The 16,467-nt window shown below is 37.7% G+C and overlaps 1 protein-coding gene across 12 annotated transcripts in view; it reads left to right on the top strand.

The window, feature by feature from the left end:
• MAGI2 (membrane associated guanylate kinase, WW and PDZ domain containing 2) overlaps positions 1 to 16,467 on the top strand; it is a 755,552-nt gene that overhangs the window by 645,825 nt on the left and 93,260 nt on the right. For all 12 annotated transcript variants that reach the window (XM_056340978.1, XM_056340976.1, XM_056340974.1 and 9 more), the window contains one exon: positions 15,337 to 15,368. In XM_056340978.1, coding sequence (XP_056196953.1) covers positions 15,337 to 15,368 — 32 coding nt within the window. The remainder of the gene's footprint in view (positions 1 to 15,336; positions 15,369 to 16,467) is intronic.

Genomic DNA, 16,467 nt, shown 5'->3' with positions numbered 1-16,467 from the left:
CGCCACTGGTGACAGAGAAGTCTGGCCGAGGACCATAGTTTAGTTAACCAGCCAGCAAGACAAGGCTGAGTGAGATGAGTCCAGCCCACACACCAGAGGCAAGCATAGAAGAATTGAAGGTATTAAAAACCCCAACTGTATTATCACAAAAGTTGGAATCTGTCTCATGCACTATAGCTAAATCTGGGATCCCATTTATGCTACCATAGAATGAAATACGGGTTTCTTTATAAAAGGAAAGTGATAAATGTGGGCTTGCAGAAAATAGATTGTTTCAGATTAAATATATATTAATATCTCTATTAATATTACAAGTTTGGTTATAAAATGTAGTTGGTTTTATATAATGGACTTTTGTAAGGCCTTACATGCAACATCCTCAATCCCGATTTAAAAATGGAAACAAGTAAAATTAGTATGGCTTATTTGAATTGAAGAATTGGTTAACTGATTGATCTTTTAACATAATTATAAGTAGGAAATCAGTGAGGGATTTTATATTTAATGAGCTTCCTCTAGGATAAATTCTTGGCTTTTGACTGTATTTCACTTTTTATGAAGATCCTGTAGAAAACATAAAAGCAATACTGATAAAGTTTGCAGATAGCAGAGAGATTGGTCCACGTCACTGGGCAGATGACACATTACTGATAAAGAGCAGTGTGGAATACTTAATAAATTAAGCATCAGCAAAGAGGAAGCATTTTTACACAGTTGATGTGAAAGTGTTTCCTGAAACACAGAGCAAAGAATGCAGCCCACACTTGCCAAAGTGCTTTTGAATCATTATGGATAATCAGCTAAGCATAGCATCACAATGAAAAAGGCAAAATCAGGACAATTTCTTAAAATAAAACTTAGGGTTTATATGATTTTCTTAGTAAGATGTCATTGATATTTTATTGCATTTATTAGGAATTTTAACAAAATCGATGAGATCCTGTTCTAGATTGTTTTCCCTCTGCTTCTTAAATTCATATTTTCCCATCTTTTTTTGCTTTTTACACATGCACTTCAAAGTTACAACATGACACTTCCATATACTATGCAAAGGCCAAGCCTCTTGCAGGAGTCTTAATTCAAGTTTCTCTTACTGTTAGTAATGACCTGAAATGGAGGATTTCTCTAGGATTTTCCATACGGTTATTCATTAGCAAAAGCAATGACTGATTCAATTGTCCATGTGCAAGGTAGATAGAAAGATGTTTCTTTAATACCCAGCTCCTATAAATTATCTCATTTCTTGTACAAGCAATTAAGCATATTGTTTCAGAATTTATTTCCTGTGAGGAACTTGCAAGCACTTGTTCATTAAAAGCTTGTAGAAATGGGAAAAAATAGGACCTGGCTTGGGGAGAGTGGTCTAAAACAGAGCTGAAAGGATAGAAACCAGGTACTGAAGAATTAGAGATTCAGAAAATATGTTTTAGTCCATGTAAACAGTTCTCTAAGGAATCATGTTGTGGGATGATCCTTGTTTTCAGCAGAGGAAGCACAGTCCCTGATATACAACGCTCTGGGTACCAGAGTCTACCAGCTATAAAAGTGCTTGAAAGACATTTATGGGTAATATGAGAATTGATTTACTTAAAACAGCTACAGCCATCCTCAGTGTCAAATAGATAATAGCAGTCTGACGGAGAGCATCTGTTTGGTTTCTTCCAAACGTGTGTGCTACCATCCTTCCTCGGAGAAGCACCTGGGGGTCAGGCAGGTCCTCCTGCAGTGGAGACAGATCACCTCTCCCTGAGGTCCTCCTCATGGAGAGACATTTCCAATGGCTGTGGGATCAAGGCAGAGAGCTGAAGATCTGCAGCCTAATCCAGGAACCTCCTGAGACGAGCAAGGAGCAGACACATGAGCCTCAGAGGGAATGGGATGAAAATTGGGGGCTGGCAGGGAGTAACTCAGTAAGCCATTGTTTTCACTGGAATCAAGCACCTGTAACATAGGGACAGTGAGCGGGGCAGGCTGTTCAGAAACCCCTTTTGCTTCTATATTCTCCAGGTAATCATTTTACATTTTCACTATACGAAAACTTATGTATTGTACTTATAATAAAGCCTGGTGGTTTGGGGCTTGGTGAGGTTTTTTAGATATATCTATACACACACATATATATAAGAAAGCCTTTGGAGCTGTCTATAAGAAAGAATCTAGGTAGATGTAGCTTAAAACTTTGGCTAACCTAGAATAACACCTCAGGTGGGAAGAAAGCACCAAATCAAAACCAGCTACATTGCCACAAAACAAAAAGTAATTTCTTCACCAGCATCCCAGGCTGACATATTCTGCATGTTGCAGATCAAAGGCTTGAGTGCTGGAACTGAAGACTGATGATGCTTCTCCTCCTGAGCTGTAACTCCGACATAGTATCTATGGCTATTAAATGTGAGTTAGTAATGAAGAAACAAATTAACACAGAAATCCTATGGATTTCAGAGATTTTTACGAAAGGGAAAAGTCCTATTACACCAGCTTTACAATTTGGGGTGATAAAACACAAAGATAATGTGCATCATTGTAATTACGAAATCAGAAAAAGAGCCCCAAATGGAAATATACTGCTACTACTTTCCCTTTTGCTATTTAAAACTACAAACATTATAACTGGAAGTACACACAGATGCCAAAGAATAATAGAAATAAAAATAAATAATAGTGGTTTAGCATGCAATATAATAAGTAAGAAAACATCCATTTTCTGTATTGGAAATAACATTGCAAATTAAAGCAAACAAATTAAGGAAAGAAAAACTAATGCCTGTGAAATTTTCCAGGTGGAGGATCAAACCTAGCAATTAGAGAGTGAGTATTAATTCTGAAGTATTCAAAAGCTTTTTTTTTTTACCCTCCCCTAATTTGTCTGATAGTTAAAGAACTGCAGCGTAACAAGATACATGTTTATGTCATTAAATCAAGATGCATCTGTTGCAGAGTGCTGGTGTAGTAGTTGCCATTGAGTTGCATTTCTAACTCATTCATACTAGGAAAGGGATGGATAAAAATTTATGACTTGTGTTTGTACATGGAAGTATCCATTTTTATTCATTAATATGGGATAGCTACTTGCACACTGTTTTTCTCAGTTCTCATTGCCAGTAAATAATCTTTACCAGTTTAAGGAGAACTGTAGATGTTCATCACGTCTTCCATGTAAGGTCTTTCTATAGCAGAACACAACTTTCAGAACATTGTTCATGGAAAAACTGTGTTCAGTGGAGGATCTGAATATATTTTTGTTTGATTTCGGTTCTATACATTTCAAATTGCAGCAATAATTTCTGATTATATATAACGGTATATAATTTTGTTGAAACTAGAATGGTATTGTAATTGGTCTTCCCTCATCTATGAAATATTAAGTTTAAAAAAGCTCCCACCAGGACTGAGTCCTAGATATTTAATTTTTTTTTACCAAAGAGAACATCCACTGAGAAATATAGCAACTTAGTTTAGGACTATCAGTTGCCTGATAGATCAATAACTTTACGGCATGAAAAGCAAAGGCCTGCTTAGAACAGGATAAATTACTTCAGGCTCCATGATGTCGAGAACATCTACTATTTAGTGCTCACTAAATATTAGATGGTCCTGCTAAATATTAGATAGTCAGGAGGTATTTTTTTCTATAACTTAACTAGAAATTTCACCTGCCATCTGACTTACTTATTTTTTACCAATGTACAATTGAATAAATGTTCAATACATTTTGGAAATGCAGCTTTATGCACAAGAATGGCTTTAGTGAATCACCATTCACCTATGAACACTCCCTTTGTCAGAAGAGCACTAACAAGCTCTAATTTGAATCAACCTTTTCCTTCCCCTTCCCCTGAAGTAGACAGTCTGTTGTTGATCCCTGTGACATGAATCATACATTTAAAATTAGCTCATAAGGGTTAAAAACAATTAAAAAAACCCACAAACAAAAAACCCCAAACAAACAGAAAAAAAAAGCCAGGGGCATATTCCACTGCAAACTATTTCCTATCCTAGCTGGTCAGGATTTTACACCAGCAAAACTGTATGGTGACTTGGTAAAGAGCATGCAGATCTACATTTAGTGCCTTTTGAACTACCTATTCTTCAGGAAAGCCCAAGGAAAAAGCATATATCACATCCAATTTGATGACCATCAATGATTAATTGTACTGTTCCTGTTCATCCAGCTTCCTTCAGCCAGCTATCGTCTTCAAATCCGTAGGTTTTGTTCTGTGATCATACGGGCATACTGAGGTGTATGGGTATACTGAGGAAGAAGAAGACATTTTACAGATCCAAGTGTGCTGTCTTATGCAGTAAGTTCTGATTTTAAAAAAAAGAGGGGCATACATGCTAGGTGCCCTAATAAGTCTTTCTAAAAATGCTAATTTTTTAGCTTAGGCCAGCTGTGAGGTCCACGCGGTGCTTCACGGTTGTCAGCACCATAATCTTCTCTGTTTAACTTGTCATGTTTATCTACTGTTCCAATTTTCTCAGTATTGAGGGGTTATTTCCATTATGTTAGACATGTCTAAATCTCAACAGTCTGAAATAAATTTATGTTCCTCTGAGAGACAGAGCACAGTCACAGGGGGAAAAAAATTACCTATTCACAGTTTTTCTTGCTTTTCCTTGTAACACATTCATTTAATACTTTTCACTTCCCAACTATCTTGTCAGGATCCTTTATCAGCATCATTTTTTAGTGTTCTGTTCATTAACTTTGAAAGTACTGCACAGGACTACGTGTGACCAGCACACAGTCTAAACATCATAAAATTCACATCAATACTGTTCCTCTCTCATTAGACTTCAGGGTACAGGTCTTCTTTATGTTAATTGCTCATCTCCAAACCTTCAGGAATTCAGGGCAATGTGACTTTTTTCAACCCTTTTTGCAAGCCAGGTCATCTTGATGGATTTGTCATGCATTGTACTCTTTAGTGTTCTGTACCGCAATAGTATCAGGCCCATCAATCATTATTTCTTGCTCATTTTTTTTTCTTTCAGGCTCCTGTGGTCTTACACTAAATCAGAACTTCATGTCATTTTAACCATTATGATTTAGATCTCTGCAAAGCTTTTACTAATTCAGCTTTGTTCTTCTTGATAATTAAGTTGAATATTGATAATTACCTCGTGATTGGGTGAACATCAAAGCAAGGAAGTTTATCTCTACTAGGTACATGTCAGTGTAGACAGTATCAGATCTTCAGCAGCTCGAAGTGAATTACCTGGAGGTTCAACCAGAGAACCGAGAGTTTACAAATTCACTGTCTTCACAGTGTTGTTACTCCTTGGACACTGGCCTTCCACTAACTTATCCCTTGCCAGATATTCCACTTTCCTACAAAATGGTGTAGTTTCACAGCTAAGGCTCAACCATGTAAAACCTGAATCTTGTGATAAGGTTTTTTCTCCTTAGTTAGTCTTTTCTTGCAGTCTCCCACTGTTGGTCAGTCTTTCTGTTCTACCTGAATCCCTATAACAAAAAATAAACTGGTCTGTCAAGCTGGTGCTGGAGCAGGAAGGGGGCAGGAAATTGAAGGAGTGAGACCCTGAGCTCACTAACAGGCATCCAGGACCACCTGAGATGCACTGGGATATCAAGAAATCTTCACTGGAATGGCAGAGTCAGTGAGAAACTCAAGTTTGTCCAGGATGACAGCTGAAGCTCTGAGGTCTCCCATAGATTCTGTGTCATCCAGGCAATCTGTGCTGCCAATCCAGCACAGATTCCAACTAACATAAGGTGTGGCACCCTTGGTATCATACCTATGGTTCTGCATTTGCGTTAAGTTCCTAATTCACAGACTATGACATCAAAATTTTGTTGTCTGAATAGCAATTTCTAAATTTGGTGCAGGTGTCTGTATGTCCATTATAATCGATGGGGGCTTCAGTAATCTGCGTAAATGTAGGCATCCTGTACTGATTGAGATGCCCTTGGGTATCCCACCTCACCTCCCACTTACAGGTCCTTTGCCACAGCTGGCAACACCATGAGGATACATATTCCAGCCCAAAAGACACTAGGTGGTGATGCAACTGGGCTGATATCTGGAAAAGATTCAGTACAAAGAACAGAGCCTAGACAGTGTTTCAGGGCACTGTGAGGTTGCCATCTCTGTTTGGTTAAGCTGAAATCTTTCCAGACTCAGTTTCAGCTGTTCTGCCCCAGTGGCACCACGGCTTGTGATGTGCTGGTTTTCTGTCTCCCACGTTAGTGTAGCATTGCATTGCCAGGTCTCCCACTCAGAAATAGTCATAGACACAAAGGGCATTTCCCTACATTTCCCTATTTTTATTCTTTTATTAGAGATTTTTCTGGTCATTGTTGCAGAGAAAGGATTAGCTGTTTTTCAAATCAGGATCAGGACACAGAGAGGGAAATCCTGGGGACAAGGAGAAGTCTGTGAGAGTTTGGGGACAGGCCTCTAGAGAAGGGGGCAGCAAAGAGAAAACATGGATGCAATCAATGAATTTGGAAAAGGAGGAACTAGTAGGATAGATGTCAACAGTAAATATCTGGTAACTCCTTTTCATCAATGACTTAATATGAAGCTTACATATAAGCAAAGGTTTGAATTTATTTTTGAATATTTACACACACACACTCACTTGCTGAAGACTTTCTGTGAATGCATTTTCATGAAAAGGACTTTAGGACACTGTGTACAAACAACTTATGCTCCATCTACATTTTAACAGAAAATATTGGGAACATGCCTTGATATTCATCAAAGTGACACGCCATAATGTAAACTGAGATTCCTCTAATGTGCTTAGAAAGTGTAAAAGCTTAAATGGAAGCAGAATCTAAAAACGTGAAAGAGCAGAGACACTGGCATAGTTAGAGTTTCTGGCTGTCAGAGAGCTCCAAAAATACAATGCAGTATTCCTGAAAAGTTAATTTTGAAGCTTAAATTAGCTTTCAGTAAAGCCAGGCTGAGTTGTCAGACATGTTCTTAGCAAGCACACAGTCTTTATGGGCATGGCAACACTCACAGGCCCTTCCAGAAGCAAGTCACGAGCTGTCAGGGCTATGAAGACTCACTTTATATTCTAAATTATGTTGCTGATTCAGTGTGTGTGACACATACCAGTCTTTTCACCTTGCTGTGTCTGCTCTGCTCAGGGGGAGTTAGGTGCAACAGTATGTTTACCCAAGATGGTGCCTTACATGCGTTACTAGCTCTTGCAATATTAGAGTAGTATAGTAGAGAGCGTAATCTGTCGCCTGGACACATGAACCAGCAGCTCTGATTTTAGCAGCACTGGATAACACGGATGAGCAAAACTGGAGGTTCTTCAAGGAAAATTTCCTTCTGCCAGACAAAAGGTTCTTCTTTTTTTTTTTTTTTTTTTTTTTGTCTGTACAGAAGAATAACTTTGACCTTTTCAAGGTGTTGGTAGTCTACAAGCTGTGAGCAAACTTCTGAGATCCCTTTCTCCACTCACCATGTGTTAGTACTTGGGCATGCAGATTTCTGCTAATTGGGTTAGTATTTACTTAAAATACATATGTTATAGACTCAGTGAAGAAAATAACAGTTCATTCAGTACTATTTGTGTTGCAAATCATAAACCAGGATTTGGACCTAAGAAATTTGAACTTTTAATAAAAGGCAAGAGACAAGGGTCTTCCTCCGTTTCATAAGATAACTTTTTCCTCTTTAGGTCAAGTTTTCCTGGTAAAATCTATTCTGAATTGTACTGTACCAGCGTTTTCTCTATTCTGAGACATGGCTGTCCTTCAGTTAGTATGGTTTGCTATCAACAAGGAAATAAATCTGTAGTAATGTAACACTGTTCTGGTAATAGGTGCCAGAAAACTTCCTATAAAAGTGTCACGCAATGAGACATTCCATAGGTGTTTAGTATCAAACTTTGCCAGTGGAAAATAACCTTTTTTTTTTTTTTTTTTTTACTACAAAGCTACTTCTTCCAAAAATGTATTTCTCATTTCCAGAAGCTGTTGTGTAGATTTTTATTATTTTTCCCAACTCTAATACCTTTAAGCATCCAAAACTGTCCATGAGAGTGTTGCATTTGCCTGTGCACTATTTTAGCCATGATCCAGAAATTCTCTGCCTCACATCCAGATTATTCAGGAGGAGATGGCATTTAGTTTGTTGTTTTTTTCTAGTTTCATAAATTATTTTAAACCTCTGACTGATAAGCAATTCACAGAGCTGTAGCAGCCAAGCAAAATAAATAGCTGTATATCCATTAGAATGTAAATTAACTTATTACTATGCCAGCTTCTGACCTTTTCTGATAGCTGTATTCTTGCTAACAAAGACTCTGCTATTCATGAAAGTGAAAACTTAATGGTAGCTTGAGATTCCCTGGTGTATTTTGGAGGAAATTCTCATAGACACAGGTAGCCAGTGAGGGTCCCAGCTTGAGCAGCAAGTACTTCTATCATGCATGGCTTTGAATAGCTATCCTTTTTCTAATTATTTGTGAAGATCTGAATATCAAGAAATTGTTACTTAAGAAGGCTAGGTCAGTGAAACTTCATGAGCTGCACAAAAATTGCTCCTGTGTATAAAAAGCTGAATATTTATTTAGTACCTGATCTCACAGTCAATTATGGTTCTTCATCACTTCTATAGACTTCGGTGAGATAAGATCAGGTTTAATTTCCCAAGGTACTCCTCTACTTCCACATCATTTCTGATAAACCTCTGCAGCTTGCACTTTCTGCTACTCATCAAGAAATCTGAAAGTTTGAAGGGAAGAAATACAGATTTGGACTCACGATGCCCCCAAGTCACCTGGAGAAAAGATGAGCCATGGAAGGTGCTACCACAATGGGATCTAAAGATCCAGCTGGCCTTCCTGTGAACTGTGCCTGCTCTTTGCCTTGCACCTTCACAGAGTGACGGTCTGTGGGCAGGAATGTGCTTGTTCCTTGGAGTCATTTTTCACGGGTGTGGTAGGCCAAAGAAAGTGAGAAATAGTGCTGATTCGGACTGGAGTACTGCTGCCGTAGCAGCCTCACTTGGGCTGAGATCAGGAGCAATGGAGTAGTGGAGCACAAAACAAAATGCCACCACAAGTAACTGCTGGGGATTGGTTTGTGCTGTTGCGAGTCTCTTCCAGGCAAAACTGTTTAATATAGCCCTAAAGAAGACAGAACTATTTCATAGGGCTTTTATCTGAACCTGCATTTGATATAACTGATGACTGTAACCAGCCTTCATCTCAGTGCAGCACCGTGCTACACCAGTTACTGGCCATGCTGCGAGGGAAAAGACACTGGGTCTAACCATATGTAATGGTGTGGGCCTGGCCAAACATGATGGGTCATTCATCTTGCTCTGATGTGGGATGCAGTGATTTTTGACCCATTGTGTCAGGTGCTATCCCAACCAAAGACCAAATGGATCCTCTACAGCATAGCACCATCACTCTGAGGGAAAGCTGACAACAGGACTAGCTAACTATGCTTGAAGAGCTAGAGCTCCCAGTCTTCTCACACCTACTCTTTGTTTCAAGGTAATTCAACTTTTTGTTGTTGCTAGAGTAAGAGCTCAATACTTAAAGCTGTTTGAAAAAGATGGACCTTTGAAAAAATACTACTACATGGTAATGATTGGTTTTATTAGAAACAGAACTAATTGTCATTCCCTGTACATCATCTGATATTGTAAATGTGACATGACCAATTCAAATTTTTATCACTTGCTTGTTTTTGTAAGTATTATTTCCATCTATTTTAATTCATTGTTTCCTTTTAGTTTTTTTTTAGTATAGTGTATAAATGAATTGAATTTACTTGTTCTCATTGATGCAGTTTGTTTCCCTGAAAAAGGGGAACTATCTGAAGAATAATTGAATAATTGTTATATATTTGTTCTATCTATTCCAAAAAATACCTGTTATATCTCCCACCATTTCTGGGAGAGATTTCTCCCACCAAATTACTGGAATTTTAACTGGAGGATGTTTTGCATCTTAATGAGTGAGCCCAGTTGTGGCCTGTGTTCTGTGCACCTGATCCAACCACACCTAGCGTAGCTCAGCAAAAGGTAAACATACAAAAGCAGAATCCAGGTGTAACACGAATGGTAAGAAGCAGTTCCCTGTATCCTGCTGATGGTGTGCAACATGAGACTGAACTCTCAGAGAAGTTCTCCATTGTCACATCCATTTGAAGTTAAGGGGTATTTGATGCCTCTGGAACTGAGGCCCTGGTGTAGGCAACTACTAGACATCTGAGGGATTCCAGTAAGAGAAAGAAAAGCACAGGGCGGGGGGGGGGGGGGGGGGGGGGGGGGGGGGGGGGCGGAATCTAGTTACAGTAAACATATACAGTGACTTTCTAGAAAGGAAAACTTTTGCTGATGTGAAATGTTGTCACATGGACATTGATAAGATACCCATGGAGTCATTTCATACTCTGGGAGTGCTCATCAGCCATCTGTTCATTGACTTACAAGCATCTACGTGAGAAAGTTCTGCACAGTGCTTGGGACAGCTTTGCTCAGGAAGCCATATGCAACAAGGCTTTTACAGCACCAAAAAAAAACCCCAAAAACCCAAACCAACAAGAAGCCCAGCAAAAGCAAAACTCTTGCTGTATCATCAATGTGACAAGTGACGTGGAGGGAAGTTGACTTGCCCTGAACATTGTTTTGGATTCAAAGGCTTTATCTTTGATCCTGTTGAGTTCCTCCCTGCAGCAGTACTACACATCGTCACTGCAGAAATCAGACTGTTCCCGGGTTTCAGTTTAATTATACATACACATCTGGCACAGAGGTGAACATCATTACAGTTCCTGTGGTTTTGCAATACCTACTTTAGTTACTTGTGATTTTAGCAGGTCTTAAGAACTTTTCCAGGATCAATACAAAATAGGGAGAATAATAGAGATGGAAATGCAGCAAGAAGCATCTACATGGCAACAGACTAATAACCAAAGGCTGGTTTTGTATTACTGACTTTACAGAGTATGCCAAATTCAGCATTTTTATGGAAAAAAAAAAAAAACCAAAAAAAAAAAAAAAAACCCAAACAAAAAAAACCAAATCAGGACTCTATCTTGCAAATGCTCTAAGTTCCGTCTGATAAGCTGCTTTTAGAAAACTAAACTTTCCAACAATAAATACTGGCTGAAGTGTAAGGCATGTGAAATCTGTAAGCATATTTTATGATGAAAGCGTACTTAAACTTGTGTATAAGAAGGAATAGTTGCAATGAGTGTGATATGATTTGTCTTTTGTTATAGGATATCTTCATCGAAAAGTGGAAGTACAGTAAACTGAAGCTGGAATTTGCCTTGATCTGAAAAAAGAAAAAAAAAGTTTCCCACAAATATATTTGAATCCAAAATCTGTTTTCTGTTACTGGTGTGTTTTAGTAAAGTTACAACATAGAAACCATCACAACACTGATTTCCAGGGAAGCTCATTTTGGAAGGTGGTAAATATAATTTAAAAAGCAATGTCAAAAATAATCTTTCTAACACTGATTTATGAGAAAATGTAATTCTGATTTTTCAAAAGCATATAGTTGTTACTGTACCTCAGCTTATTTATTTAAAATAAATCAATTACAATTTCAATAAAGGTGTTGGCCATCCGCTGCTGTACTTTTTACAGTTAAATGGCCAACTTTGAAAAACAGATCATTACATTCTCAAAACTAGCTTTGGAGAAGCATATGAGGTTATGTTTTTAATCCTGTTATGCTTACATGTTACATTACATTACACTAGGTGGTGACGGTAGCATTTTCCTGCTAATGCCTGTGTGCGTGGTGGTGGTTGCTCTTTGAGACAAGCCAGTAACCCCGCTCTCCTTTCTGAAATTAATTCAGACCTGTACTGCTGCCTTTGCAAGGAGTGTTAATAAAGACTTATTTAAAACTAACAGAAAGATACGGGAGTCTTCAGAAAGTGAGCCACAGCTTATCTGGTGAAGCTATCACAAGAAGGGATGACTATCAGGCCCATGGGTGAGCAGAAAGCCACTCATGGGAAGAAGAGGCTGCATGAAGTATGTTTAGGTGGTTCTGAGTTGGCTTGTATTATTTCAGATTTTAAAAATGTATGTGAATATGGGGTTTGAGGGGTGTTTACATGTATGCACTGTTCTCAGCTACTCAGGTTTGTATAGAAGACATCACAAGTTGAACAGTAGGGGGTTGGGAGTTTGGGGAGGGAGAACTGGAAATCTGGAAGTGGGATAAGGAGGTTGTAAGAGTTTATCTGGTATGTGTGCCTAGTTAGATGTGAGTTGATTAGAAGGTTGAGCGATGTCAGTACTGCATTAATACTCAAGCAAAGCTGAAAGCTGCACTATTTGGAGAACAAATTTCACCCTTGCGACTAAATCGTACTGAACTGCCAGTCTGCCGGCAGCTGCTACCCAGGTGGGGGTCCCACTGTCTCTGGTGGGGAATACTCACAGCATGTAATGAACCAGTGCCAGAAAGTCAAAGAAAATTTTCAAAGGAAAATGTGGCGTTGTGAAGTGAGGTCAAACTAATTGACAGGCCATTGCTTCTCGTTGCCAGCTGTAGACATGGATGCAGGAGGCCAATACTGTGGGGTATGCACTAAATACACATTATTAAGATATATTCTTCAGGTGAGCTTCTGAGCCTCAAATTTATACGGGTATAGGATTTGGTCCTGTACTTATGCAGAACAATATTTAAAGGTGGAAGTTAGAAGGGAGCATGCAGAATACACAGGAAAGTGCATTTGGCTTCTGTGCTTTTTCATGTGAAGTTTTTTTACACTTACAATATGCTATAAACACATACTCCTGTATTCTTGAATTTACAGCAATTGTTTTGTGTATTTAAATACCAGTGATAATTCTGGATGTTTGGTTCACGACAACTATCCATAATCAGTCTCATGTTGAATAACTGATAACACCGTACATTCTCTAAAGGTCAGTTTTGTTTAGATTGGGAAAAAGGATGTTTAGTTCAGCTGAGAATACATATGTTATGTAAGGCAACAAAAATGCCATAAAATACATGAAAGGTATAAGATAGGATTTGTTTTATGGAACTACATCTTTGTAGTCTAACACCTAGACTTCGATATGTGAGAGACCATCTCATCTTACAAAAGGTCTTGGTCTAATAGCTGAATTTAAATCTGAAGAATGGATTTTAATATTAGTTCCAATGTTTGTCACCTATAGAGATTTTTGCTTCTAACATGCTTTTGTACACGTATGGATATCCCAATAGTTTTTAAAAATCTTGCTTTGGATCTTTTACTTCCATGGCATCCTATATCCATTAGTTTTCTAAACATAATTTCATACTGTGTGAATAAATACTGCCTTTTATTTGTTTTAAGTGTAGCTGTTGTCATTTGTATGTCGCAGTCTGTGCACATAGCTAAGTATAAGTCCATATTCTCCTTGTTTGGGCAAGTAATTGAATTTTTTTAATTCACATAAGTTTTTTTAAAACCTCACTTGTTGTATATGTCATTATTGATTTTATATATACTTATATTTTTAATTGATGATAAAATTTTCTGATAACTCCAACAAAACATATTTTTAGGTGGAGACAGCAAATAAATAAGAAAAAATTACCAATCAGTTTGACCTGTAGTAATTTTTGCTGACAGTAAGTTATGGGGAGGGAGTGTTACTTCTACCAGTATTTTGTGAACACTAAATCAGGGTAGTAAGTTGATTTGAGATACCTTTCAGCAAACCTCCTTGCAAGTTTCAAGTCCTACCTTCAGCTCTGAGGGGAAAAATACTTTCTAACTTTCACTCTTGTTAGCTGTACAGAACAATAGCAGGTAATAAAAAGGTAGCCATCTGCCATCTAAGTTATTAAATACGTTTATATTATGGAATTTTTAATACTGAATGTGATGTACAAGCCAGACAGGATGCCTGTAATCTCAGCTTGAATTTGCAGATGGAAAGAAAACTCCTTGTTAATGTAGTTGTTTTTATCCAGAGACTGTGGAGTCAGTAAACATAAACCTTTCGAGGATTACTTTTCCCCATGTACTTTTTGTTTAAAAGCACTATCAGCTTATATAGCAGCATTACAAAACAGCCAGTGTTTCTCTGGAAATGGCTCAAGAGCTTTTTCACTTCAAGTTTTTTTCAGTCTAAATGAATTAGATACCATGGCAGAAAAAAATAACCTCATTATCATAGAATTCTAGGAACCTTAAATGCTATGTACAAATATAATTCCTGCTGTGACTTGTCTGTAGAAAGGTACTTGCCCTAGTGTTCTCGTGGTTTAAATTTTTTTCTAGACTCACCTTAGAAAAATATATAATAAAGTCAGTACTACTCTTACAGCTTAATTCCTTTTTCAAATGAAAGAACAGCCTTCCTATTAGATGTCTCAATTTAAGCCCCATTTCTGTTTCTGATAAAACAAATTAACTCTTTGTTATTAGCTTTTAATCTTACTGAGGAAGGTCCACAGACTTTTTTTTTACCTGCTATTAAACTGAGAATGAGTTTTTTAATGAAAGCTATGCTGAAAGCAGGTATTTTAACAAATGTTTCTCTATATCCTTTGAAATGCTTCTTGTTATTTAATATTTTGTAAGGTTTTTAACCTTGTGCTGCGTAAGATATGAACAGTGTTTACAATGGGTGTTTCAAATTATCTCCTTTTATGAACAGGACATATCTGGAGGTTTAAAAATTTGTAAGCTACATTACTTGAAATTCATGCGTCAGTAAACCAAGGTATCTGTCAGTCAATGAGCAAGGAAAAGGAAATAACTAGTTGCATAGAATAGGTAGTCATGTCTACCACTTGCTACCTGTGTCAAAAAAAAAAAGACAGTCTCAAAACAAGCAACCCTCCCAAGACCTGACTACCTTCTCTAAACTGATGAAACAGTTATTTTTCTCCAGGCTTTTCTTCTAAAAAAGTCTCTTGTATTATTAGGTTTTGTTGATGGGATGTTCTGAATTGCTTCTTCTTAAAGGTGCGACTGTATTTGACATATCAATACCAGGTCATTTGGTGTCTTTCCCAATGTCCACAAGGACATTTGGAAGTCCTTTTGCTCAGTTCTTTTAATTTCAACCTAATCCCATGCTGTTTGTAAAGTATGGCAATGATCTCAATAGCTCCACTTGCATATATATATATATATATATATGTGCATATATATAGAGAGATATATATATCTTTGCATATATTTTTTCTTAGAAATTATCCCCTGTGGTTTGTGTTTTCACCCCTTCTGTGTAGAAAAGTTTCATATATATCAGTATTACCTGCAGACCTGAATGAAAACGGGAGCGTAGACACCGCTTAGCCTCCACTCTTTACGCATCAGAAAAACCTGCTAATGTTATTTTTTGTTTATTTCAGGTTTCTTTTCTCCATGGAAAACTCCAAAGCCTGTAAGTTCCCTTTCAAATTTATATACATTGAGTTAATGAGTATCGCTGAAAGCAAGTTTCTATAGATTTGCATCTAACCCTCCTGTTCCCACCTCATGAGACACCTCTCAGCAGTGCCCCAGCCAGGTGAGACCGCATCAGGGGTGGCCTCAATGATAAGCTATGCAGATCTGTTGACTTGGAGTCTGCCAGCAGCACTCCGGAGAAGCGAACATCTCAATGTTAAGACGGGTGTCAAGAACGAGAAATGCAGTAGCTCAAAACTGAGGGGTCTGGAGGAGAAGACAGCAGAAGATCCCAACAAAGAGATCAGCCTAGTTGGCCTTCTAGCTGGCAATCTCTTTGAAATAAATAGATAACATGCACTTTTTCTGGTTTACAAATGGCTTGAGCTTCACATCCTTAAAGCGATTGTTATTCTTCCTTGCATTAGTAGATCTAGCGGAGCTGGAAATAGTCACACATCAAGTGAGAATTTGGACTAAATAACTTACTGAGGTGTCTTCTAACCAACATTTCTGTGTTTCTATGATTTTGATATTAAATATCAAGGTATGAAGACCTTTCCTGCTGCAAGACTGTAAGCAATGACTGTATTTATTCTGTTGATACCACACTACATAATTTTTTGAAGTTGTGACAGAATTGACAGTATATAAAGAAATTATAGGCTACTGGTTTTGGTGGTCTGGTTTGTTTTGGGTTTGTTTGTTAGGTTGTTTTTTTTTTTTTTTAATTTGGCTTTTTTATTTAGATTGTAAAGACCTTAAAGTAGTGCTTATGGCTCATCAAAGGTGAGTAGAGGAAAAAAAAGCCCTGACTCTGCCTGAAGGATTCTAAGAGCAAAAGAAATAAAATTAGCGATATTTTTTAAAGGACTTGTAGCTTTTTTTTTTTTTTTTTTTTTTGGTGGGGGGGCGGGCGGGCTGTATCTTGAATCTGGACAGCTTCACATCCTCTTATACTGGATCTTGGCATGTTTAATGCATACCAATATAATTTTTGTAGCCTGTCAAGTACAAATAGCAATTAATTAATTAGCTGATGCAACTCCATCAGACTGCATCAGCTTGTGGGTGTTTTTGATGTAAAAGGCTAG

This window comes from Falco biarmicus, chromosome 5, assembly GCF_023638135.1.
Source record: "Falco biarmicus isolate bFalBia1 chromosome 5, bFalBia1.pri, whole genome shotgun sequence".
Classification (NCBI taxonomy): Eukaryota; Metazoa; Chordata; class Aves; order Falconiformes; family Falconidae; genus Falco; species Falco biarmicus.
The sequence above is the reverse complement of the archived record's forward strand: the minus strand, read 5'-3'. Positions and strand labels throughout refer to the sequence as shown.